Source organism: Canis lupus, chromosome 10 (genome assembly GCF_003254725.2).
Source record: "Canis lupus dingo isolate Sandy chromosome 10, ASM325472v2, whole genome shotgun sequence".
NCBI lineage: Eukaryota > Metazoa > Chordata > Mammalia > Carnivora > Canidae > Canis > Canis lupus.
This window is the reverse complement of record NC_064252.1, coordinates 43418054-43445547: the sequence shown is the minus strand read 5'-3', so window position 1 is coordinate 43445547 and position 27494 is coordinate 43418054. Positions and strand designations below refer to the sequence as shown.

The window sequence follows — 27494 nt, the reverse complement described above, 5'->3', positions numbered from 1 at the left end:
CAAAATCTTAAGATGTTTTTCCGTATGTATTTCACTGTACCTGTTGGAGACTATAAAGATATACATATGAAATCACAAATATTTTAAAGTTGGAAAGGACCTTGGAATTCATGCCCTATGATTCTGTCACTGAGATACTTTTTGTATGCTGGTGGCTACCTGTGAGGACTGGAGCCAGACTGTCTGGACTGAAGCTCTAGCTCTGTACACACTAGTTGTGGGGGCTTTGGATTAAGTTACTTTGCACCTTTGTTTCCCACTCTTGATATAAAATAAAGAATAAAAGAACCTCCTCACGGGTGATGAAGATTAAATGAGATACGATGCACATAACGCGCTCACTACACTTCCTTACATGTAAGAAAAACTAAGAATCTCTGACGCCAGATGGGCTAAGTGCCCTTCCAAGGAGATTATGGCCGTTAAATGTCGGAACACCATTCTGGGGCACCTCATTCTGTCAGTCTTGTGTGTTTGAAAACACTTTTTAAAAATCCATTTTAAACAGTCCTCAATTAGAAAAGTCTACAAATTTTTTCCTGGCTACAGAGCTTCATCCAATTACTTCCAAATCAAAATTACTTTTAAAAAAACACTCTAATTAAATTACAGATGGTGTGACATAAATTTATGCTCAAGTGGTGTATGCAGACTTTTCATTCATTAGTCACTTATTCAAAACTATCTATGAAACATTTATTATTTACATTTTAGAGTCTAATATTTGATACTACCTTCTTCTCTATGGTTCCATGTCCCAAAACTTCCATTTCTCAGATTTTTTTTTAAAGTCTCCACCACCCTCAACTCATCTACATCTATAACCACCCACTTGCTCTTCCTCTTATTCTGGGCCTGACCTAGCCCATCCACTTCCTTCTCTGAGACATGCCACCATCCATTTGCTCCATCTTTCCCCTCAAGAGGAGACCATTCATAATCTCCACTTCCCCACCTCCCATTCATTCTTGCACCCCCACTGCCAATTCCATCAACCACTTCAACCTTCTCGTGTTAAGCAACTACTCTAAAGCAGTTGACCTGGGCCCCACTTTCTCATGGTTCCTTACATCTCCAACCATTTGTTTTCAACCCTCTTCAAGGGCTGCTTTCCAAACCAATGTCCCTCTGTGCCCTCAGCTTAATTCTCATCCTCTCCTTTCTTCCTGGATCATCTTGTCCAATTTCACAGGTCTCATCAGTATCTGTATGCAGATAACTCCCAAATCTTTATTTCTGTTCTAACCTTAACTGTCATTATCATACAATAAACTTTCTATGGGCAATTCTACCTGGAGGGCTTAAGGCACTTCAACTGCAATATATTTATATCCAACCACTTCATCTTTCCCCATTCAATTTGCTCTTCCTCTTATATTCCCTACCTCATCACACAAGCTAAATATTCTAAAAGCATCTCTGGTCCCAGTCACCAAGTTCTTCCTGTATAATCGCTGAACACCTCTCCACTGCCTCCTCCCCTCTCCATCCGCATTGGCCTCATCTTGGCAGCCATCACTCCCTGAACTGACGTTCCCATCCTCACAGCCACCAGACTCATCCATGGACAATGCCTTTTAGAAATAATGATAAAATGCAAATGTGGCCATTTTTTTCCTCACCTCAAAGCCCTCAATAGCAGGCTATTACCTACTAGAAAACATTCGAGCTCCTTGGAATGCCAAGCAAGGCCCTTGGAAGTCTGGCTTCTGGGGCTCTTTTCCCCCACTCCTCTCCTGCTACTCCTTATCTTGAATGCTTCAGACCTGCAACTTACCTGCATTCATCATTGTTCACAACACACTCTTTTTCATCTTTTTGTCTTTGCTTATCTATTGTAACTATTGCATTATTTTACACCTTTGTACCTACCCACATTTCCCCTATTCCCAGCCTCACTAACTCCTATTCATCCTGTAAAACTCAAATTAGGTCTCATTTTCTCCAAGAATCTTCCCTAAAACTCCACACTGAGAAGAGTACCTTTTTATGTACTCCCCAGGATTCCTTATTACAGCATATAAAAACTCTACTGAGATTATTTGAAATAATCTGCTCCAGGCTAAAGTATAAACACATCAAGGGCTGGAAAAGTGGTCTATTCACTTCTGTGTCTGGTTCAATAAATGGTTGTTCATCTCAACCCAGAAACCTATAAATCCAGAGGAAGAAAGTTACAAAGAGCAGTTTAAAGCATCCATACTGTGTTACATTATTGTATACGATATTTTAGGACTTTAAAATATTGCTTTTGTCCTGCTGAGGGATAAGAGTAAAAAAAAAAAAGAATAGAAACTAATTTATGTAACTAATTATCTACCTAAATATTAGAAACTGAAATACCATACTTCCTTTCTAGACTATAAATATTTAATTTCCATACTGAGAACTTGTTAACTCAGCCTTGGAGTATTCATTTGAGAGTTGAGGAGAGGGAGGGGGAGGGTAGCTGGATAGCAGGTAAAATATACCAGCTTTCCCACAGAATATCTTTCTCAGGTATTCTGCTCATACTAAAAGAATAAACTCTACTTATTAAAAACAAACCAAAACAAAAAGCACTCTAAAGGAAAGTCATCTAAAAGATTTAGTTCTCCGGAGAAGTCATGCCATATTCTGGAGAAAGACCTATCTTCAATGAAATGAACAGAAATAGGAGAGTCCGTATGGTACCAGCTGAGCAGCCCTGTCCTACACTTCTGAGGACTCAGCAGGCTTTGCACACAACATCTGTCCTGAGCTCTGAATATCCTACCACAGCAGATGCGTCTGGTGCTCAGACACAGCATGGACTTTATCTGCGTCACTCTAACCTGAGCCCAGACAATATAGGCCAGGTCAAAGGCTTCATCCTACAGAGTTACACAGCCAGAGGTACAACTGGTATACCACAGTAAAATATTAAACCATTTGATTTTATATCAAATAGAGGCTATTACATATGGATGTCAGTTGGGATAGCATGGTTTTCCCGTTACTGCTGATGCTACTATCTATTTCCTCTGGACAACAGATGACTCACATATTTTGCTCAAAGGGTCCCACACTCCATTCCACTACCACTGCAGACCATGAGGAGAGCTGGCAGGACATCGGAGTAAGTGGAAGGACCAAAACACTCCCCATCCCGACCCTCTATTTCAGTGAGCTGCAGTGTCCACGGCCTGTGAAGATACATGTCTCTTAGCCTGAGGTAAAGTCCACAAACTCCAACAGCATTTTCCTGCTCAGCAATTCTGAAAATTGACACCAGTGGGCTCCCCGTCATGGAATATGGTTGGTATAAAAGGGAGCAACGAGGGAGGGTTGTGCTGATGGCCTGTCTTCTCAGTCAAAACTCTGAATAATGTAACCTAAGTTCAGAATTTAGTTGACCGTGATCAGTTGCTTCTTTGTTCTTAAGCAACTCTTGGGTGTTTCTTCTTAGGAGCAACCTCTGACTCTGAGAGTCCTTTTTTTTTTACCCCTGAGAGTTGTCTAAATCGCCTGACTATTCTGCTGTTTGTACTGTATGTTGATGGCCTATAAACAGTGTTTTCTGTCTTGTAAAAGAAAATATATTAATTTGATAATACTAGGACAAAACAAAGCCATACTCACAAACACCCACCTTCCTTATTATGGGCCTGACCTATCTTCTTGAGGGAAATATTTTCCCTCCCCTCCTCCCAATCTGAAAGAAAAGTTAAATTGGTGGAATAATTACAAGAAATTATTAAACACTATTAGACAGCATAATGAATTATGATGTATAAGGCAGCATCACAACTAGAAGTATAAATGAGGAGTCTTGCCACAAACAATGGGCTGAAAGCTATTGGAAGCACTTCCTCTGTGGGTTCACATGTGTCCCAAGACTGCAAGATTTGAACTGGTCACTACTATTCCTGCAAAGTCAGCTTTCTTTTTCAAATCTGAAATGGTCACAATTGTTTAACCCAATGTGGCTTGCTCTTACCAGCAACAGTCTTCTATGCCATTTCAGAAAATGGAAATGTGCATGTGTGCACGCACACACACAAATCCTCATTAAGAAGATAAAGTAAATAAATTTCCTGTCCGTCTCAACAGCACATTCAAAGTCAACTGCACTATATTTGCTTATATAATCATTCCTATCTGCACTTATTTTTCTAATGAAATAGGATTGGAAATTCAACCCAGAAACTGCAGCTATGTGTGAGCACCTGATGGATTCAGGGCACTCTGTGGTCAGAGCTGAGGGATAGGGCAGCTGGCAGTGCTGGGTTAGGCCCCCACCTGAGGTGTCTGAAGACTTGCCCTTGGCTCCACTTGGAGCTTGAGTTTTGATTTCTCCCAGGACTTGAGGAAAGTTGCAATTTGCAGCTATGGCCACAGGGTAGTGCAGTCAATCTGCAAATAGCTACCCCTCTCCCCCACCACTGCCACCTCCCTTCCCCTCAGCACCCTACCTCCCCAATTCCCTCCCAGAGAGGGAATGGCTAGGAGAGAATGCAGACATTTGGTCTGAGCCCTGGGCAGCTCTAGGAAAGACTGTGAGATTCCCCGACAAATCCAGGAGTGTCTATAAGACTTGGCACCCAGTTACTCTGAGCATTCACTGCTGACACAGGAAAACCTGGCCTTTGAAGGACTGACAAGAACTGTAAAGTTGTAAAAAGTGATTAGCCTATTTATTACAAACTTCATTTACTTCGGCTTTTATGTTTATTCGCCACTGTGTCCCCACTAGGATACAATTAACCACCCCCTCACTCATCAAAATTGTATTCGAGGGATGCCCGGGTGGCTCAATGGTTGAGTGTCTGCCTTTGGCTCAGGGCCTGATCCAGGGTCCTGGGATTGAGTCCCGCATCAGAGGAGCCTGCTTCTCCCTCTGCCTAGGTCTCTGCCTCTCTCTCTGGGTCTCTCATGAATAAATAAATAAAAATAAAGTCGTTTAAAAAACTGTATTAGAAAGACCCACGAAAGTAAAATAAATGCTGCTCTAAACGTACCTTCCTGGCATCATGGAATTATAATGTTATTATGCAACCCCTTCTTCCCCCAAAATCAGGAGAAGAAAGTGCAGTATTTTAAAAGAACTTCTTTTTAAAGTAATTTTCACCTTTTAGTTCTCCCTACTCAAAGTTTGGTCTGTGGACCAGCAGTTTACCAGGAAGCTAGTTAGATATGCAGAATCATAGCCTCACCCTGAACCTATTAAATCATAATGTATATTTTATCAAGTTCCCTAAGTTACCCGAAGGCAAGTTAATGTCTGAGAAGCACCTCCTGGATGACAGTTAAGTACACTGACTTATGTTCTCAAAATATTATAAGCCCTGGATCTTTTCTTTCTCAAGATACAGTTTATAGAAAAACAAACATACCTTGAAATTAGAAAATAAAAACAGGTTATTTCCTAGAACTGGTGATGATCCACTGAAGTCAAAGCTTTTTTCTATCTAAACTACCAGACAACTAACTAACATTTCAATGAACACTGACAGAAAAAGTGTGGTCACTTCATAACTTAGATACAGTACAGGTATGACAACCAAAATGTAACCAAGACCAACAGACTCATATTACAGCACTCCAGAGGGTTTCTGACAATTAATTTCCTGTTCATAAAAAGGAAAATTAAAATTATTTTCAGCATCAAGTTAACACATAACTCTAAACAGAGTTGTTATGTTAGTGGTCTTCAAATTACAGTTCTTTTTGTTTACCTCAGCTAACAATGAGCCCCCTGGGAAGAAATTATGTGAAGAAGTTTAAGTACCCTCTATGCCATCCTCCACATGTGAGTGGGGAAATTACAAAGGGGAAAAATACACAAGAGAAAATTAATGACTTCTGCACTCTTTGATTCCTGCTCTCCTACGATGGGAATGATCATAGATTTTGAAGTTGGAAGAACTCAGATAACTTACTGCTGCTGGCCCACTTCCCCAGGAATCTTTTGTAAGAAGTAGCTGGCAGGGCATCTGCAGCCTCCTACAGACAGGTAATTGTTACCCTCCAACATAGCAGGGTCACATCCCCTTTAGATACTCTCACACCCCCTGATCTCACCAGTGCCCTTAAATAACCCAAAACAGCTCCAGGCCCCCTTCCCAGTGAAACTGCTTCAACCCCTTCAGGGGCTCTATCATGTCTCCAGGGGTTAGTTTCTGTAGACTAAACCCATTTAGTTTCTTGGATGGTGTGGTGTCCTCTTACCCTGGTAATAACTGTGTATTTTGTTTCTATTGAAACTAAATTATGATTAGCCTGACATAATTTAATGAGACCCACAGTGCCAAATGAAGTCATTTGATGTAATGGGTGGTAATTCAATACATTCTCAGTGAAACATCAAAGATTATGTAATGGTTAATATATCTACATACGTTAGTAGCACAACCACAAGTAAGGGTGTATTTGTCTGCTAGAGTATGATATACAACTAAGAAAAACTACCAGCCTCCACTCTAAAATGTCCCTGGATCCCACTGCCAGGGACAGAACTCTGTACCAGATGGATGACCTGACCCAACGTGGCCTTTCTGTATCCTTCCTTGTTTATGATAAAGAGACTTTTTAAGGAAGCGAAGGGTATTAAAAGAACTACATTTGGCATTCACAAAGCAATTGACACTTTTATTACTTAACATCACAACCTTATGAGGTAGGCCACTATAAGTGCTGTCATTTTATAAGTGATTAAACCAAGACTGAGAATAGGAAATGAGAAAAATCGTGAGCTGCCCAGGGCCAAACAGAAAGCAAGGCTGGAGCCAACTGAATTCAGAAACCTCAATTAAATTCCCAGACAAAAGAGAATGGGCAACATTTAAAGTAAGTTTTATGGATTTCACTTTGAAATAAAACAAGGAAACATTATGTTACCATTAAATGATATTAAAATTGTCTTTTATGGCCTTGATTTTGCTACCAAGGCTTTATTTTCAAAATAAAGAAAATTTAAACAGGCAAACTTATACCAGGTTAAAAATCCCATTTATACAGAAAAAAATCTTGCATTCCTTTTGAGACTTTTTTCCTTCAATTCGACTGCTATGCTAACCAATATTATGCCAAAGGGCCTCGTACCAGTTGCTACATCTAAAGTGTCATTGATTAGACCCATTCTGGTTCACAGGGACATTCTCCCAAAATAGATCCCTAGCATTTTATAACCCTCCTACATTTTCACAAAAGAGAATCTGGAACACAGGAAGGAATCACTTCCCCACACACAATACTCATCTTCATCGTCATCAGAAGGCATGTGGTTAAAATTCATCTGCACACCCAGTGCTCACCGTCTCTGTAACGCTGTGGCCCCCAGCCAAGCCTGAGTCCTCAACTTTAACACCGTGCATTACCCAGTCTTCCCACCTGGTTTTCTCCAAGACACACCTACCCACAGCCAGGCTCATGCTCTTCACAGATGGGAGCGGCACTCAGCTTCTTGCCCCCAGCACTCCATAGCTTCCCATGGATATCTCCTTGCCTCTTGCACCCAGGCAACCAGCCCCCTTCAATACTGCAGCCCACAGGTCCTAGCCCTGAAATCCACTTGTAGAAATATTTTCATCCCCACACATGCTAAGTAAGGCCTTTCCTAAGCTCTGGATATGCTCTAGGGCTCTCAACCAAAGAGAACCACTGTTGCCAACCATACAGCCACCTTGGGCCAGTCACCTGCAGTAACCCTGCAGAAAGCATGTGGAGGGTCCCTGTGTGCACCTCTCCTTCTGCCTTCTGTGTTCTACTGAACTGCTTTGACCCCAAGAGCCAACAAGAGGCATAGTGGTAGGCCTTAAAATGTTTGCTTTGCCGGGGCTACAGGAAAGGGTCAAGGCACCTGAGGGTCAAGGTCAGGAATCTGGAGCAGTTTTCTGACACTATACTGGGCCTGGGAAGCCAAACTAACAAGGAATGAAAGAAGCCATGGTCTGGCCATGTCCATTGGTAGTTGACTTGAAGAGAACCAAATGTGACAGTAGGTACTACTGGGAAGCACTCCAGTACTATCAGTGGCTCTTCTTCACTGTTTTCAACCTATGGGTAGATGGAAAATTTGAAAAAAATAGAGTGGAAATAGAATAGAAAATATCAAAATGCATCACACATAGTAAGGATAAGCATTACCTTGTGACAGTTGTTTCAGTTATGTGTATGGATACTCACAGGGGTCGAAATGTTAAATGATTTACTGTGAGTCATGGTCTAAAGTGCTTGAAAGCCACTGGTTCTATAGTACCTATCACAGAATAATGCTTAATACTCTATGAATACTTGCTAAATGAACAAATTGATAAGTATGAAACAATCCATTTATCATACTTCAAAAGTTCTAATTTGAAAGAATATAAAGTATAATGCCTATTTGAACAAAAGTAAACGGATTCTGGCCTATGTGAATCTATGGGGTGGGGGGAGTGTGGTGAGGGAAATAGTAGAGAGAAATATGAATATTTCTATTGTATTTCGATAGTCTTTCTCTCCAATAACTGAAAAGTTTTATATTTAAGACAATTTTGACTAAGTTCATTTGGAAAACTTTTCCCACTCCCTGAAACTGCCTCCTGATTACAGAAGTTCTGCATCTTTAAAATACTTGGTATAGGTAATTCCACCATGATTCATAAAAGGATCTTTCAGAAACACCATGAAAGCCTTTGTTCAAGTTCTTTCTTTGCCCAAGATGCCTCTATGTCCTCTCAATACCCCGACCCCCACCATCTGTAAAAATCCCATTCATCTTCCAAGGCTTAGTTCAAAGGCCACCTTTTCCATGGAAGCGTTTTGGTTTTTTTTAACTCAATTTTTCCTCTTTCCTTCCTTTACCACCCACCCCAGTCCCAAATATGGTCTTTTTCTCTTCTGAATCACCAGTGTTGAAAACTTCCTTTTTTATTTGTATACTCATCTCATTCCCCTACTAGATAATCACATGCACAACCCACAGTTTACTCATCTTAGTACTCCTTATAGCAATCAGCACAAGGTCTTAGACTAAAGAAATGATCAATTAATATTTAAATGAATAAATGAAAGTAATGTTAGATTGTTAAAAGGGAGGGTCATTATTTTAAAGGCCCTGAGGAATGGCTATGTCCAGCAGCTGATCAAAAGGTGATGGAGAACAGGAAGGAGCAGATGGGAAGAGGGTGGGAGGCTGGTAAGAGTGCTGTTCCTCAGGATACCTGCCTCTGCAAACTTACAGAATCCCCAACTCTCCAGGGATCCAACTCTACCCAGTGAAGCTATGGAGCTGGGGGCAGGATGAGTGCCTTCACCCTGTTCCAAGCTCTCTATTCTCTTTAAACCAGAAATGGGAAGTGAAATTAGAAAAAAAAAAAATTAAAAAAAAAAGTAGAAATTAGGGCTACTCTTTTCAACTTTAAATAAGGCTGAAAGGAAAAGTTTAAACAAGCTATCTGGACCATTTAGACTCAAAAGGCCTCCTTTGAAAAATAAGAATGAGGGTTTTGGCAGAATGTGGGGGAGGTACAAGGAGGTGGAGGAGATGGCTCTTGAATTCCTTGATTTTTTTCAATAATACTGAGCTTTCCTCTTCATATTGTCTATACGGTCATTTGGGGACATTTTTTGTGACCGGCAGACTAAGCTAGCTCAGGTTCAAAGCCACAGTCACAATTAATAAATTTGTTTTATTGGAAAACAATGCCCACCAATTAGGAAGAACTATTAGGGATTAAAATACCATTCTCCTTTGTCATTAACCTGTACCTTCCCCCACCATCTCCAAAGAAACATGTTTTTCTAAGATGAATGAAAAGAATAAGTTTTTAGTGGTGTTTATTTTAAATGTATAGATATTTATAAGTTAATTCATGTAAGGCAGGCATAATTTCCTAAATCCTGGTATTTATTTTTCAGATTTTTAATTTTAGATCAGTATCTTCTAGGGTTCTGACCTTCTCTTTCTTTGGTATTTTAACAGAACCTTAACTTCCAGTCCATCATGGTTTTGTTTCATAATTAACTTTAGAGCCACCCTCATACACTGGGAGACATCTGCAATATTGTAGAAAACCCACTGGATTTAGAGTCAGAAACCTGAGTGTTGAGAAGTTAATGGCTGGTTCAAATACAGCTCCTCCACTTCTAGATGTGTGACCTTGGGCAGGTTACCTGGCCTTCCCCACCCTCAATTTCTCAATCTGTAAAATGGGAACGGTAACAGATAATGCAATGGGAACGATAACAGATAATGCTTCCTGAGGCAGTTGTGAGGGCTAACTGAGCTAAAACATATAACGTACTTAGAACTGTGCCTGGTAAATGGTGAGTGTTCAGTCAATGTTAGTGTGAAAATTCTGCCCTCATTTGTTTTACCGGCTCAGTTGAGTCCTTTTACAATTCAAAGCCTCCATTTCCTTATCTATAAAATAAGACTCCTACTGCTTGCCACCAAGATTGTTGTCAGATTCAAATAAGCAAACAATGGATAAGAAAACATTTGACACACAAAGTACTCAAATGTTATTTTGGATCACTTATGAATTTAAAAATAAACCGTAAAACTGAGTGAGAAAATACCATGCAAAAATTCGTCCATAAACTGAGAAAATGCCTACGTTAGAAATGCATATTCAAGAAGTATGATTTATCTTTAACTTATCAGAAATACACAAGCTTTTGTAAAACGTAAGTTTTACGTCTGCAAACTAGAAACACCCCCTCGGTCAAGCCAAACTGTCCCACTATACTACAAGCAAGAAACCCTCCACATTTTTATAAGCCAAAGATAAACCGATGCACTGATTCAATGCTGACTGCGTATACAGCAACTTTTCAAAAATGCTTAAATTTTTTCATTTTTGAAAGGAATAAATGTACTCTAGATAACGTAAATTTCAAGTCAATACAACAGACATTGTATAACTGTGCTCCATCCAGGTAACCCAGCTGGAAACTAAGGATGAAAAGAGAAATAAAGCTTAGATCCTGTGCTGGAAAAGCCCACAGATTATAGCTGGTAATTTCAAACTATTACTTGTAAAAGTCATGAGGGGGCTTCGGTTTGAGTCAGCAAGCTGATGAGCACCATAAAAACATGCCAAAACAGTAAGTTCTTCCCTTTGATTGAAAAACTGTCTTTTAAAAGCAAAAGTCATTTTTAAAGCACAGTCTCTATCTAGAAAACTACTGAATTTGTGCCAGAAACCAACATTTCTAAATGTAAACCTGTAAAATAACAGGTATCTGTAAATGAAAGGCTGAAATAACCCCAGGAGCAACAAGACAGTAATTAGCAACTTTTATAGAGTAATAACATGTTTCATATTCTTTCTACACTGGCTCTTTGAAGTTTCCAGTGTAATATATAAAAGTTTTATTACATTAGGGCCCATCCTTGTGTATTTTATAAGCACCAGCATTATGCAGAGCAAGCTGCAGTTACTCATCATCAGATCTTTTATAAGAAACTGCTCAATAATGCACTAGCTCTGCGTCCAGTTTAGTTTGTTACACCTGGCTTTAGAAAGATAAAAGTGACTAGAAGCCTAAATCACTGGAAATAATCCACATTATCATCTATATAATCTATAAATCTCAAAGCAGTTTAGCTTTAAAATTGTACACTGCATATTCATGTGCACACCACTTGCAGTTCTAGACACATGCGAACTCTTTACTGAATTAAAGCAGAAAAAAAAAAATTTACCAGAGGCAGAACAGAGTGCAGTTAATATGCTCGTTCCAGCAGATGTTCATTCCCGTAAATATTAAACATAACACAAGTTCCTCCAGGAATATGCGGGCAGTAATTTTACCACCTGAATAGGGTTGGTTGGAAACATTTAGGAGATAGGGGTGGAAGGGAGGGTAGGAAATCAGAGGGATGCCGAGGCAGCCAATGGGATTTTTAAGAAACCCGCAACGAGAATTAAACTGCTTCTAGCGGCGATTCGCCTACAGCAGCTCCTCAACGTGAGGACACGGAGCAGCAGATCCCGGAGGGCTCCCGCGGCCGCCCGCCGCCCGCCGCCCAGGCTGGGAGCCGGAGCGTGGAATAAAGGGGCGCGCGGGGCGCCCGGGTGGGGGGAGCGGGGAGAGGAGGAGGACAACTGTAGCGAGGTGTGAAGAAAGGGCCCAGAGGGACCGTGAACCTCGAGGAAACGAGCCTCCCCGGGCCAAGGCCTCCGGAATTCCCGCACGGAGAAATCCTCGCCCCCTGCCCCCGGCGTCCACTTTCCCTCTCGGGTGGGAGCGGGCAGGAGGCGGCAGCGATGCCCCGGGCGGGAGGCTGGAGCATCCTCTAGGGGCACTTCCAGCAGCACAACTCCGGGGGTCGCTGGGGTGAACGCAGGGCGCAGACGAAGCGCAGGGAGCCGAGAGGCGCTGGGGCCGGGGCCGGGGCCGGGGCCGAGGGGTGGATCCCCGGGCACTGGGGACACGTTCTGGAAATCGGGGCTTTTCCTCTCCGTGGCTGCGCTCTGCCCCCCGGCTCCCCCGCTCCCCGGCCCTGGGCTGGGGCGGGCAGCACCGAGGGGAGAGGACGCGAAAGGGGGGCCGGGGGGCGGCGGGCGCCCCGACCCACCCCACCCCCACGGCGGCCGGCCGCTCCGAGCCCCCCGCCCAGGTGAGCGCGCGGCCGCCCCCGCCCCCGCCCCCGCCCCGCGCCCGCCCCCGCCCCGCGCCCGGGCGGCCGGCCCCGGCACCGGCACTCACCACAGCGACTCGAGGTCCCATTCCTGGAGCAGGGCTAAGTCGAAGCTGTCCATGGTGGGAGGTGTCAGCGCCGCCGCCGCCGCCGCCGCCGCCGCCGCCGAGGCTCGGGCCGCCCGCGCGCTGCAACGAAAGGCGCCGCTCAAGGTGCATCCCGGCCGCGCCGGAGCCGCCGCCCGCCCCCGCCCCCCGCCCCCGGGTCGGGCTTCCCCGCGCCCCCCGCCCCCGACGCCCGGCCCGCGCGGCGGGAGGCAGCGGCCGGCGACTCACCCGCTCCCCGGCTCGCGCGCAGGCACACTCAGCACAGAGCGGCGAGCTCCCCGCGCCAACGCCGCCGCCGCCGCCTCGCCCCCCTCCCGCCCCGCGCCCGCCCCTCCTCCCCTCCCTCCCCGCGGCCCGGCCCGCTGCAGCCGCCGCCGCCGCCGCCGCCGCGGAGCTCTGCGCCCGCCCGCCCGCCTCTTTCTCCTCGGGGAGGCGCGTGTGCGCGGGCGAGGCCGAGGCGCGCGCGCGCCGTGAGCCCCGCGCCGCGCCCGCCCCGCGCGCCCCTGCGCTCCCCGCGCCGCTCCCCGGGGCCCCGCCGCCCCCGCGCCCCGCGCCCCCGCCGCCCGCCTGCCCCGGGGCCGCCCCGAGAGCGGGGGCGGGGGCCGGCGGGCGGCCGTGCGGAGCGCCGGGGGATGCTGAGCCGGGCCGGGCCTGCCGCATCTCCTGCCCCTCGCCCTCGCCCTCGCCCTCGCCCTCGCCCGGCCCCGCCCGGCCCTGCCCGGGCCGCACGCACTTCTCCTGCGGCCCAGAATTGCCCCGACCGTGCCGCGCGCTCCGGGCGCTGTGCCGCCTGCAGCCCGGGGCGGGGGGGGGGGGGGGGGGCGGGGAGCTGGGGGCTGGGAATTCCCTGGCCGCCCCAGGCACGGGGAGAGTGAACGGAGCAGCCTGCAGTCGCGCTGTAAACAAATCCTTTAAAATATCTGGAGTCAGTAAGTTAAGTGAAAGGGAGGAAACCTCTACTGACAGGACCCGCAGTTTGGCCTACAGTGGGGGTCCCACCGTCCTCCGGCTGGCCGTCCCTGGAAACTAACCTCCTTTCTTTTTATTCCTTACAGGGAGGGGGGGCAGGCCCCTGGGTGTAGACTGCTAACTTCTCGCCCCATCTGTCTGGAAAGTGACATACTGTCAGCTGGAGGATGATAGAGTATCATTGTGGCTCCTAAAAAAAAACCAGGTCCTTTTTACCATTACTTCCTAGATCGTAGAGAACATCCCCCACCCCCCTCCTTACTTCTGCAGACATGCCAAGAAGTCCATGCCTAGATCAGGGCCGTGGCTCTGTTTCCCCACAGCTGGCCAAAATCAGAACCCCTCCTCAGTTCCCTGACTCCCCTGTCCTCTTGGCCACAGCTCTGGGGATCCAGAGCTCAGGATCCCAGAGAACTCCTAGAGAGTGGTACAGAGCGATGTGGTTATATCCCTCCCATCATTTGCACCAAACCCCCAATTCCTGCAGGCCGAGAGGCCTTTTCCATGCTCTCCCCTTTGTTCATTCTCACAGAAGGACCACTGACTGGAACCACCAGAAATCTAGACCCTTGCGAAAAAGTCACAGGATCCCTCCATCAAGCCTCCTCACCTCTCTGACCTCTGAATGAGGATTAACAAACTGAGTCTGGAGAACATGCAGAAGAAGAAAAGACTGATGAGAGTAGTCCTTCCTTTATTAGCATCCATAACTGGTTGCAAAATGTAAAACACTAAACTAAGACAGAGTATCAACATAGTTTCAGAAAATGGAATTGTTATTTTACAAGCTGACAACTCCCAGCCCCTAAAAATCTCCCTCATTAGTTGAAGGTAGTAAAGAGGCTGCAAAAGAACAAAGAGAATGTGAATAGAGGAGAAAGTACAGGTGTGAAGGGCTGTCTTCCCAAATCCCAGTCTACAGGACATCTGGAGAGTAAAGGGGAAAAAAAAAATCTGTCTTCCTAATATCTCCTTAGCATAAGCCTTGTTGGAAATGTTTGCTCTGGCAAAAGTGAGATGCAGGAGACATCCAGACAGTATTCCCAGGAACAAAGGATGGGGGTGGAGGGTGGAGGAGAGTGAGAAGAACAGCCCCTCTCTGGAAGAACTGCAAGTTCCCCTGCCTGAACAAGAAATGCATCCTGTCCCTGTGCTAATGGCTGCAGCCTGAAGCTTCTCCAGAAAGACCTCCCACCCCTCACAGAGATCTGGCTTTCCTTCCCTTCCCACCACATCTGTTTATACAAAGGAGGGCTGCTGGAGAACAAACAGAACCATGTTTACTGGGAGTCCCATCCTAAGCTTGAAGCTTAAGATACAGATTTGCCCTCACCACAGAGGCTGAAGATAAATAGATGGCCCCGGAAAAGGAAAGCGAGAAAGCAGTTGGGGGGTATAGAGCCAGTGGAGTGGTTTACTCATAAAAGGTCTCTCTCCCCAAAAGCCTCGTAGTAGTGGGTAGACTTATATTTGAATTTAAATGCAGTGCCTCATATTACTACATGAAGGTACTTGAGCCTAAAGCAATTTCAGTGTGGGTATCCAAATATTTTTCTTCAGGAATCATCGTTATTTTCTGTTCGGGGGCTCCGAACATAGGGGAAGTTGCATTAACACTTTTATTTCCAATTATATTTTTGTGTCTAGTGTCCAGTTGGAGAATATGGTCTTTTGAAGAAACCCGAATCATACTTGTAGATACCGTATTTACTAAGTCGTCATGGAAATAAATCTAAATTAATAGTATTTACAAGTAAAATGTAGAAGAGTTAATGAGAACCTTTATAAGGTGACCTTTTTATTATTTTTATTTATCTGGTATATTAAGATGTTGCCATAATATGCCAGCCCCTAGATACACGTACCAAAACAAGCGCTTCATCCAGGTGTCAAAATTTTAAATCTTGAATAAAAAAAAAAAAAAAAAAGATTTGGACTTTCTGGGATTTAGAATGCCAGAAGTAAAAGGGAGGTTTGGGGGTGTTTGGGTTTTTGGTTTGGTTTGGTTTGTAAAGGAATAAGAGACTACCTAAATTAAAAATAAAAATAAAAACTGGTGTTTCTTCTGAAACAGATGTAGTTTCTGTGCATACTAACGACCTGGAGACTTGAGGGACTCTTTTCCTGGAGTAGATGCAGATAATACTCCAGAGAGCTGGTTGAAACCACCCAGCTCTGGAGAGCCACTGTGAGGAGTTAGCTAAGGCCTCCCTGGGTCAGGGGTGTTTTTTTGAGTTAAATCTGTGAATGGAAGGAACTGAGAAATGAATCCTACTCAGTCTGGGGCAGGCTGACAAGCACACTCAGCAAGAGCCCCACTCACATTCCACCAGCCTGGAATTGAAAGCCTCTAAAACAGACCCAGAAGCAAATCTGTAACATCCAACTAAGATCTCCTGGATCCAAGCTGAGAGAAGAGAAAGCTTGCCTGGCTTTATTAATCCATGCCTTATTCTGAAGATGTGGCTGCAACTCAAGTCACAATTGTGACCGGGTAGGTATTTTCCTTTTATATTCCCACCATTCCCCTAGAAAATATGCCTGGCTAAAAGCCAGCTGTGCAGGCGATCTTGCTGGAAGGTCAGGGGAGCCCCCACCCCACATCCTGCAGCATTGTTTGTCACTGCACCTTCTCTCATGTTCCAGCAAGGCTGCAGTCACATCACAGTCTGCTTCTCCTTCCAGAGGCTTCTTGAGTGTTCGTAACTATATCTAGGGATTGCAGGATAAGCCCTCTAGGCTTTCTGCTTGCAAATGACATGCTAATATGTCGAGCCCCAGGACAGCTTGGATTTTAATCCACCCAGGAGTTGTAGTGTCTTCAGGCCTTTCCCTCTGCCTTGGTATCTCAGAGTGGTTCTAGCCTGGGATCTGAGGTGCCTCTCTTTTTCTATTTTTTTTCATCATTCACCAGGTCCCGAGCAGATGGTGTGGCTGTGCTGGCTGTCATCACTCCTCCTATGTTTCCATGGAAACATGGGGCATAGGGACCATCTCTGCCTTGGGCTCTCTGACAGTATCCTCTGGCAGAGAACTTCAGCACTCTGGCCCCCTCCCCCTTGCTTGCCCACATCCTGGAGAGTTTGAGAAAGACTTGTGGCCCTGGTAGCCAGGTCATTTCAGAGATCATCTAAGGACATGCTCCCCACAAGTGGTTGTGAACTGGCTGCAAAAAGAAGGGGGAGGGGAAAGAGTGCTGATAACCTAGTTGTGCGGCAGTTGTGTTGCAGTAGTGGCATATCTGGATTACCTGTCCCCTCAGCCAGATTCTGTAATGGCTGATTATTGCCCAGATGTCAAAAGAGATGCTCCTAAGGTTGCATCTGCTCATCAGGCAGGAGATACTTAATGAGCTTAAGCATGTTACTGATGTTTTACGCTTTACTGACGTTCCATCTCCTCCAAGTGCATTCCTTTTTTTTTTTTTTTTTCCTTTGTACAAAACCAGGTTTTCCCCCAAGGAATGTATGTACCTTCCTCAAACTTTCCAACATCCTCCTGCCTACATAATTCACTTATATAGCCACTGAGACGTTAATTAGATTCAGAAGTCCATGGAAACAGCAGAGTTTGGCAGGGTCAGAGGCCAGGCAGGGCAGAGAAAAGAGCGGGGAAAATGACCCCTTAGGAGAGGAGTAGGGAAGCAGAGGGAAATTTTTCATGCCATTCAAGTACCAAACAAGACAAAGATAATTTCAAAAGGTGGTCAACTACCATAACATTGTTTAGAGAATTAAAGTATTGTCCAATTAAAGAGTTCTTTAAAAAAAAAAAAAAACTGATTTGGTATAAGAATCCCATGCATGTCTTTGGTGTTAGTTGCTCCTTATATAGCTGGTACAAAAGACTAGTGTGTGAAGCTCACCACATTTTAAAAAAGAAAAGAAACAAAGCAGGCATATCTACTGAAAATGAAAATACTGGCAGAAAATGCATAGGCTAGTCATAAAAGTAGATCAGAAAAGTATTCCTTATCATAGATCATGTATTTCATGCCATGCTGACCTACTTGGGGGATAATCCCATTATTTGTGATTTGAGATTCCCTTGGTGTTGGTAACAAGAACCAACCATCCTGACTTAAAAGTTAATATTCCCACTGGCTCTTTGTTGTGCTTCTTCAAGATGTGCACTGGCCATCGTGCAAGATTCAAAGACTATTAATCTGCTGAGAATAGGAGACAACTAATCATAATGAAAGCAAACATTTCTATATTATAATATTTTCATATTATAACTGGGTACTGTTCAAAGTGGCAACTCCGTTTTATTCCTCCTAAAACCACACGGGGTACGTTACCATTGTTTTTACAGGTGAGCAAACTTAAGGAACAGATAAGCATCACAAACCAAAGCATGGAGAAAGGGGATTAGATTTAGCAGCCACAATATCACACCACATCCCATAACTTTTGCCTTGATTGTCTATAGCTTTGGAGCATTCCTATGCCTGCAGGTGCTTAAATAATGAATGCAGCACAAACCTACTCAGAAAGTGAAAGAGAGCCCTCTACCTCTCTTCCTGTAGTCTTCCTTCCCCTAGGTTTTGACCTCTGAGTTGTGCCATGCCACACCTGGAGTAAAGACCCGCACTCTCTCAAGTCTCAGTGTCTTCTTTTGCAACATGAGAGGGCTGAGTTGGCCATCCTTTGTCAGTTTCTGTCTCTGACTGTTACAGAATGTTACAATTCTGCTTTCAGTTGTCCCTCCTGAGCACTGCCAGACAGGAATCCCTGGAGTATGTCAAGAGAGCCATAAATCTTTTTTGTTGTTGTTTAAAGGTAGGACCTCCTTCTTGGCTTAAACAAATCTCAAGGTGTTGATCTGTTCTAAACAGGAGAGCTTGCTGTTCTGTTAAGTGTTAACAGACAGCAAGACCAGCATGTCCAAGAGGAAGAGACTTGGTTTAGGTCTGGGGGGAAGTGTGAGAAAGAAGTCAGAACATGACTATAGGTGTCAGACTCTTTTCTCTATGGCACCAGAAAATATTCAAGTATGGAGCTGACGGTCCCCCCAAGCTCCTGGAGGACACTGGAGCTGCAAATGGATGGACTAAGGCTCATAGCCGGAAGACAGAGAAATTTCAAAATTATGTGTGGATGGGTTAAATATTGGCGTGGGCAAAGGGCATCAGTATAAGAGGTCTTTCAGATAGTGGCACCTCCTATAGCTCAAAGTCTATATGGAAAGTCCTCCATCCAGAAAAAAAGAAATAGAGAGCAGAGTCTACCTCATCAGGAGACAGACGAGTTATGACACTCACTGCTGTTTGCCTACTCAATATGCCTCCTCCTCTTATTTACTAATTAAACCTAAGTTTTGTTTGGGGAGCTAATATACCCAACTGAAAGAACTATATTTTCCAGGCTCTGTTACAGCAAGAACATATAACAGCATATAACACAGCTTGGGTCAATGACGCCTAAGTTCAAGTTGGCTGGAATTTCTTGGAAAATTTCGCTTTCCTGAAATAGGTTACCATCTCTTCCTCTAAGTCACTTCCTTCTTCATGTCCAAAATGTATTTAAAGGCCTGAGGGGGAACAGCCATCATAGACCTCGAGGGCAAAAAACTACAGACTAGAGTTTGTAGATCTGAAGTTAAAAGGAAGCTACATCCTTGGTGGTTTCCTCACACAACTATACCATCTTTGAACCATCTACCTGTCTCTGGACTTTTGGGGACAAAGTAAGACTCTATTTGGCTAAGTCATTAGAGTCCTGTCTTGATTATTACAGCTAACTAATAGAGAAAGTCATGGTCCCTCCAGGGTACCTGACACACTGCCACATACAGTCAGGTCTTCCAGATGTCCCAGCCTATGTGCCCCAGCAGGGGCAGGTCTATGAGAGGACCAACTGTGCTTTGGAGAAGCCTACATTTGCTGTTTCTTTTTTTTTTTTTTTAAGATTTTATTTATTTATTCATGAGAGACACAGAGAGAGAGGCAGAGACATAGGCAGAGGGAGAAGCAGGCTCCCTGTGAGGAGCCTGATACAGGTTGTGATCCCAGGGCTCCAGGATCACACCCTGAGCCAAAGGCAGATGCTCAACCACTGAGCCACCCAGGTGCCCCCTGTGTTTGCTTTCTTAAGTATAATCTTACCAGAATCTTCTGGGTTCACTCCTGTTATAAGAAACTATGCTCAATTGTCTGAAAACTGATTCATCTGGCTTCAGCACTTTTTAAATATTCCATATTAATAGTTGTTTCTTTATTTTCATGTTATTTATTAACTTGGTTAAGTTACTATTACATCTTCACGAGGATGCTAGAAAATCTCATTTCTGGAAAATAGTGCAGTAATAATAATAGTCAGCCTTTCTTGTGTCCTTGCCACATACATAAAAATATGCATGCTTCAGACTCAGTCATTGTTTCTACCAATAAACTAATTACCACTGTATGAAGCTGATTTACTTCAGAAGGAGTTTAGAAAAACAACTAATTAAGTACAGTATTTTGAAATACAAACTACATTATAGGGTTAGAACCCTATAATAAAATTGCAGAAGCTTGAAATTTGGAAGAAACCATAGAGGCTCTCTCTAGCTAACCTTCTACCCATACAGGAATTACTTCCAGATCAGCCCTGGTATGTTCAGCCTGTGCATGAGCATTTTTTTAAAGATTTTATTTATTTATTCATGAGAGACACACAGAGGCAGAGACATAGGCAGAGGGAGAAGCAGGCTCCCTGTGGGGAGCCTGATGCAGGACTCAATCCCAGGAGCCACCCAGGCACCCTGCATTTCCATTTTTTTTTTAAGATTTTATTCATTTGTTTATTTGACACACAGAGAGAGAAAGCACAAGCAAGGGGAGACAACAGAGGGAAGGGGAGAAGCAGACTCCCTGTTTACTAGGGAGCCCAAGGTCATGTGCAAGGCTCTATCACAAGACTCCCAGGACTCTAGGATCATGACCTGAGGTGAGGGCAGATGCTCAACCGACAGAGCCCCACCCAGGCTCCCTGAGCATTTCTAATGATAGGTAGCTCACTCTGTTGAAAGGCTTCCTATTCCATTTTAAAACAGCTCAGCTCTAACTGCAACAACATTCCTCCTTATATTTATGAATCCCAAATTGATTTCCTGTAACTGTCTAGCACATTACTAACTTGCAGTAAGTACTCAAATAGAGCTCAGATTCACTAAATTCCTTCTCTTGATGCTCCATAGATTGAGACTTGGGGGCTCAAGTAATTTCGTTGGCACCTTTGGAAGAGAGACTTCCCTGTCCAGTTGGGAATGCTGTGCAGAGGAGAGCCAGACTCTTAAAAGGAGCACTTGGACAGAGGAATGAGAGAAACCCCACCTCCTTCCAACTGATAGGGGGTTTCTTGGAAGAGGGGAGCTTCAAAAAGAACTTGAGCTGGCCAGGGCACCTGGGTCGCTCAGTGGTTGAGTGTCTACCTTCGGCTCAGGTCATGATCCCGGGGTCCTGGAATCGAGTCCCACATCAGGCTTCCCATAAGGAGCCTGCTTCTCCCTCTGTCTATGTCTCTGCCTCTTTCTGTGTGTCTCATGAATAAATAAATAAAATCTTCTAGAAAAAAAAAAAGAACTTGAGCTGGTCACAACAATGAAAATGCATGCTACAAGATACAGGGGTTGGGGGTGGGGGCAGGAAACTCCTCAAAAGAAAGGTACCTCTCTGCTGGATCTCAAGGAAGAAGTTACACATTGGGAGGTAGAAAATGGGAGCCCAAGATCATAGGAGGAGGAGGACAATGAGGACAGGAAGGAGCCCTGATGAAAGCTATTAGTCTAAGGGTCAGGCCCACCCTTGAATAAAGACAGCAGCTCTTTCGGCGGTTGGTTCCCAGTGTTTTTCCAAAGCCCCAACTCTCCTGTGAGGCTTATTATAATTCTATATACTTAGCACAGTTACATTTTTATGAATTTAGCATTACTTTCTGTCACTCTCTAGACAACAATATGAGGTTTATTACAACATAAAGGGAGATTCTTCCTCTTGGTCCTCAGTGAGTATCGCCAGATCCCCGTGCTGTCATCCCTGCCATCCTCCTCTAAAGAATACAACCTCAAGTCAAGGATGAAGTCACTGCGGATACTTACCCACACCCAGGCCTTGGTGTCAGGCTCCATGATCACCTAAGTCCTTCAGACATTTGTTTACCTAACAAACACATTGAATAGCTAATACATGCCAATCAGTGGGTTAAGAAATAAGGAGAGAGAGGGAGAAGTTTAAGAAAAAAGTTATAAAACCCACAGTCTAGATGATAATGTACATATATCGTCCTTTACTTACTCATTCTCAAATTGAACAAGTATTTATCGAGCCAGTTACGTGCCCAAAACTATGCTAGGCACTCTGGTTACCACCCTAAGTGAAACAGACCTGGTTTCACTTGAGGAGGGGTACCAATTATGTTACAATGTGATTAGTGCTATAATGAGGTACTCAGGAAGAACTTTCTAGAAAGAATGACTGACTTGTATTCCAAGTCATGAATGGACTTCTCCAGAATAAGGTGGGTGGGAGAGGATGAAAGAGAAGAACCACCTCTGTATGCCATTCTGTTTTACCTGCTACGACAGAGGTGTGTCTTCAAAGCTTTGGGAGCAAGAGCAAGTGGGTAACGCCTTCTGCCTGAGGCATTCAGGTGGGGTCTAAAAAATGAGAGCCAAAGTGGGGTAGGTGGTAGCAATGGAAGAGCATTCCAAGCAGAAGGAAAAGCACATGGCAGAGTGCAGAGGTGAGAAGCATGTCATGTTCCACTGACAGAGAAGGTTCTGTGTGGTCAAAGCCCTGCTTTGGGCTGGAGAGGAGGGGGCGTTACAGTAGTCATTGGGTCATGCTCAGGTGGGAGCAGAAGAAGAATGAAGGGAGAAGGGAAAAGGAGCCGAGATTGGGGCCAGGTGGTGAAAAACCCAATTTTGCCATTGTGAAAATATTTTAAAGGAGCAGGAAACGAACATCAGAGATTCAGTAAAGCAGCAAGTGAACAGCAGCTGCCAAACCCAGGGGGACAACTGAGAGCTGAAAAGAGGAAATGGTTTCTGAGAAACCAGAGAAAGTATTTCACAAAGCACTCAGCCCAGAGGTTTTTCTTTTTTTGTTGTAAAATCAAGCAAAACTATAAACCCCTTCCCTCAGCACAGGGCTGACCACATCATTTGCAGAGCCCAGAGCAAAATGAGAGTGAGGAGCCCCTTGTGCATAAATTAGTAAGAATTTCAAATAACGACAAGCACAGCACCCTTCTAAGTGTGGGGCCCCGTGTGCTTGCCTGTGTCACATGTTCACAAAGCTGGGGCCGCCGAGGTACTTTTGTGCCATGGGGCACCTTTTCACTAACAGGGTGAGTGGCTGCTGGCTCCTCGGGGCCTGTCACCAGGCTGGGCTGAGCAGCACATCTAGAGCACAGCGCTGTCACCCATTCAGTCTGCACCATGCAAGTCCCCTGCACTTGAGTTCACTCCAAAATGAAAAGCTTCTTTTTTTCCTGAGAGTATTGAAAATATACACAAAGGAAGACAATGCAAGCCCTGCCCAGCTGTACGTGGCAGGGGGAAACATTAAATTAGAAGTACTTTCAATCTTTCTCTCCCTTTTATTAGATCAAGTCCTCAACAAGACTTTTGTTTGCTAAGCAAGGTGATGATAGAGATGGAGGAGAGGGAAACTGAGGGAAGGCAAAAATTGTTCTGTGAAATAAACCAAAAAATAACAGGAGGAATGCAGGAAGAAATGAAGAACTTGGCTAGAAGAGAAAGGGAAAGGAGAGGGCAGCAACTGAAGGGAGTAGAAATTTGGGAAAAGACAAATATCTAAATGGGATTTCAGAAAGTTTTGGAATATGATGTAATTGCATTCTCCAGCCTCCTAATGAGCCTCAAATAAAAAACTGCATTGCTCATCAAAGTTTAGAAGACAGAGGTGAGTTGTGTGTGTGTGTGTGTGTGTGTGAGAGAGAGAGAGAGAGAGAGAGTGTGTGTGTGTTGGGGGGATGTGGTTTTCAAACAGCTGCAGATTAGAATTATCTAGGGGAACATTCCAATGGTCCAATGGCCCGACCTGCCCCAAGACAGTGTGAAGATTAACTGGTGTGAAGCAGCTTGGAGAGGCCCTGACTCGGGGGAAGCTATCACACCACTGGCCAGGAGAAGGTGGCTCTCTTGGTCCTAGTCCAGGTCCCTTTCTTTGGCGATCCTGTCATTTCCATTGGTCTATTTGTCTCTCCTTGGCTCAGTTCCACACTTCAGCTACTGTTGCTTTAGAAAAGACTCGGATGGATGGTAGAGTCTGTTACTCCCACCTTGTTCCTCTTCTTTTTTTTTTTTTTTATTTTATCGAAATTCAATTAATTAACATATCAGGTATTATTGGTTTTAGAGGTAGAGTTCGGTGATTCATCAGTCTTAGTTAATATCCACTGCTCGTTATATCATGTGCCCTCCTTAACGTCCATCATCCAGTTACCCGCCTCCCTGAGCCCCTTCCCTTCCAGCCCCTTCCCTTCCCATGTTTCCTATGATTAAGAGTCTCTTATAGTTTGTCCCCCTCTCTGATTTCACTGTTTTATTTTTTTCCTCTCCTCCCCTATGATCTTCTGATTTGTTTCTTAAATTCCACATATGAATGAGATCATATGATAATTGTCTTTCTCTGATTTACTGCGCTTAATGTAATACCCTCTGTCTAGTTCCATCCATGTCATTGCAAATGGCAAGATTTTTTTCTTTTTTTTTTTTTTTTCTGATGGCTGACCACCTTGTTCTTCTATAAGATAATCTTTGGGGCGCCTGGCTGGCTTGGTTGGAAGAGCATGCAACTCTTGATCTTGGGGTCCTGAGTTGGGTTTAGAGATTATGTAAATAAAAACTTCTTTTAAAAAAGAAAATCTTCTATTCCTAGCCCTCTGTTTTTCAATAATATTTTGGAATCAGCTTGTCATTTTACACACACACATACATGCACAGAAAAGAAAACATATTAGCATTTTGACAGGAATAGCTTTGGATACATAGATCTATTTGGGGAGAACTAATATTTCAACAATATTGAGTCTTCTATACCTGAACATGCTAGTTCCTTTGTTTATTTAGATTTCCTTTCACTTATATTAATTTTTCACATCTTTCTGTGTAGAGATCTTGCATATTATTTGTTAGACTTTTTTCTCCAGATGTCTGATTAGTCTATTCATTCTAATTATTTTTCTGTAGTTTTATTATTTCCTATGTACACAATAATTCAACAATATCATCATATGAATGATGGCTGTTTTTCCCCCTCTCTGCAATCTTGAGGCCTTAACTTACCAGCTGGAACTTCAAATGCAATGTTGAGTAGAAGCAGTAATGATGGGCACCATTGTCTTATTCCTGGTTTCAAAACAGGATTCTTTGTAGACCTTTTTATCAGATTAAGAAATTTCCTTTCTGCTCCTGGTTTGTCAGCTTTATAGCTATTATTGTTTATTGAAATCATGAATTGATGCTGCATTAAAAAGATATATTTTCTGTGGCCTGTTGAAATGATTCCACTGTTTGACTCCTTTTTTTTCTAGTAATGGTTAATGCAATTAATTACATTTATTAATTTTCAAAAGTTAAACCAGCCTTGTGTTCTGGAATAAATACAACTCAGTGGTGAAGCATTGCTTGTTATATATTTATTGTTAGAATTAATGTGCTATCTGGCCAGGGTGGGGAAATTTCTACATCAATGGTCATGAGTAAGTGAACAAATTTTCCTATTTTGAAGTGACCTTGTTAGCTTTTGCCAAGAAAGTACTTGAAAATGAATTGGATTTACCTCTTTTTCTTTGTATTGTCTGGGAGAGTTTTTGTACTATTGCCTTAATTACTTCTTTAAGAACTTGGTGGCTTTCACCAGTAAAGTCATCTGAACTCCTGAGTTTTCTTTAAAGGAAATTTTTAAATTACAGATTCAGTTTTTAATCATTTTATGTCTATTTCCTGTCCATTTTGGCAAGTTGTATTCTTCTAGAAAGATGTCTAAGTCATGAAAATTTTCAAGTTGACTCCATAAGATATGATATTTACTTAATGGCTCTTTAATATCAATCAGATATCTGGTTAGCCCCTTTTCACTTCTTCATCACATTTTATGGCTTCTCTCCCTCTATCTCTAAACTGACCTCCCTAGCACTTTATCAATTTTATCAGTATTTTCAAAGAATTACCTTTTTGTCTTTGATCCCTAATATCATATATTTGTTTTTTATTTCACTCATTTCTGTGACCATCTTTATCGTGTCCTTCATTTGAATTTATTTGCTTGTGATTTGCTCTTCTTTTTCAAATTTCCAGAGTTGGATGCTTGGTTCTTTGATATCTGGCCTTTCTTCTTTTCTAATATATGCATTTAGTGCTATACATTTTTTAGTCTAAACACAACTTTAGCTGCATTTTTTAAATATTTTATTTATTTATTCATGAGAGACACAGAGAGAGAGGCAGAGACACAGCCAGAGGGAGAAGCAGGCTCCATGCAGGGAGCCTGATGTGGGACTCCATCCTGAGACTCCAGGATCATGCCCTGGGCCAAAGGCAGGCACTAAACCACTGAGCCACCCAAGGATCCTTTAGCTGCATTCTATAAGTTTTGATATACAGAATTTTCATTATCTTTTTAAAATTTGCGTGCCTTTTCTTTCATTTTCTTGCCTAATTGCTCTAGCTAGGAACACCAATACTATGTTAAAGAAAACTGGTAAGAGTGGACATCCTTGTCTTCTTCTTGATGTTAGAGGAAACACTTTCAGCTTTTCAACACTGAGTGTGATGTTAGCTGTGGGCTTCTCATATATGGCCTTATTATATTGAGGTACATTCCCATTATAACCAGTTTGTTGAGAGTTTTTATCATGAGAAGATGTTGAATGTTGTCAAATGATTTTTCTACATATATTGAGATAATCATATGTTTTTTATCCTTCATTTTGTTAATGTGATTATCACATTGATTTGCGAATGTTCAACTACCTTGGCATCCTGATAATAAATTTTCACTTGACCATGGTGTATGATCTGTCTAATGTGCTCCTGCACTTGGTTTGCTAATATTTTGTTGAGAATTTTTTAATCTGTTCTCACCAGAGATATTGGTCTATAATTTTCTTAGAGTATCCTTATCTGGCTTTGGTATCAGCATGATGCTGGCCCAAAAAAATGAGTTTGAAAGTGTTCCTTCCTCTTCTATTTTTTGGAAGAACTTGAGAAGGATTGGTATTAAATCTTTAAAGTGTTGATAGAATTCACCAATGAAGACTGAGGTTTTCTTCATTGAGAGGTTTTTGATTACTGATTCACTCTCCTTATTAGAAATTGATCTATTCAAATTTTCTATTTATTCATGATTCAATCTTATTAGGTTGTAGGTTTCTAGGAATTTGTCTATTTCTTCTACATTATCTAATTTGTTGGCATATAATAGTACATAGTGGTCTCTTATAATCAATTGTATTTATATGGCATTCATTGTAAAAGCTCCTTTTTCATTTATAGTTTTATTTGAGTCCTCTTTTTTTCTTGGTATGTCTAACTAAAGGTTTGCCTGTTTTGTTTTGTTTATCTTTTTAAAAACAGTTCTTACTTTCATCATTCTTTTCTCTTTTTAGTCTCCATCATTTTTTGCCATTCCTTGGTTTTCTGCCATTCTAATTTTGGGCTTGGTTTGTTTTTCTTTTACTAGTTCCTTGAGGTATGAAGTTAGGTTGTGTATTTGAGATCTTTTCTTTTTTCTCAATGTATTTTTCTCAATTTTTGCATCTCATCAGCTTTGGTGTATTGTGCTTTCAATTTTATTTGTCTCAAGATTTTTTTAA

The 27494-nt window shown here is 43.1% G+C and overlaps 1 protein-coding gene and 2 long non-coding RNA genes across 4 annotated transcripts in view; 2 read left to right on the top strand and 1 right to left on the bottom strand.

Moving 5' to 3' along the window:
- AFF3 (ALF transcription elongation factor 3) overlaps window positions 1-12778 on the bottom strand; it is a 520935-nt gene extending 508157 nt beyond the window's left edge. Inside the window, exons 1-2 of one of the 2 annotated variants that reach the window (XM_025464016.3) lie at window positions 12661-12760; window positions 11654-11765 (exon numbers count right to left, since the gene is read on the bottom strand). In XM_025464016.3, coding sequence (XP_025319801.1) covers window positions 11654-11703 — 50 coding nt within the window. In that variant the 5' untranslated portion in view covers window positions 11704-11765; window positions 12661-12760. Of the gene's footprint in view, window positions 1-11653; window positions 11766-12660 lie in introns of both variants that reach the window. The other variant, XM_035695979.2, reaches the window with a different exon arrangement.
- An 800-nt stretch (window positions 12779-13578) lies between these two features.
- Window positions 13579-14624, top strand: LOC118350006 (uncharacterized). Its single transcript, XR_004802934.2, has 2 exons — window positions 13579-13873; window positions 14201-14624. It is a non-coding gene; the product is annotated as an uncharacterized LOC118350006 (long non-coding RNA).
- Window positions 14625-18310: 3686 nt separating this feature from the next.
- LOC125755948 (uncharacterized) overlaps window positions 18311-27494 on the top strand; it is a 31645-nt gene continuing 22461 nt past the window's right edge. The window contains exon 1 of the long non-coding RNA XR_007413586.1: window positions 18311-18449. This is a non-coding gene — a long non-coding RNA (uncharacterized LOC125755948). The remainder of the gene's footprint in view (window positions 18450-27494) is intronic.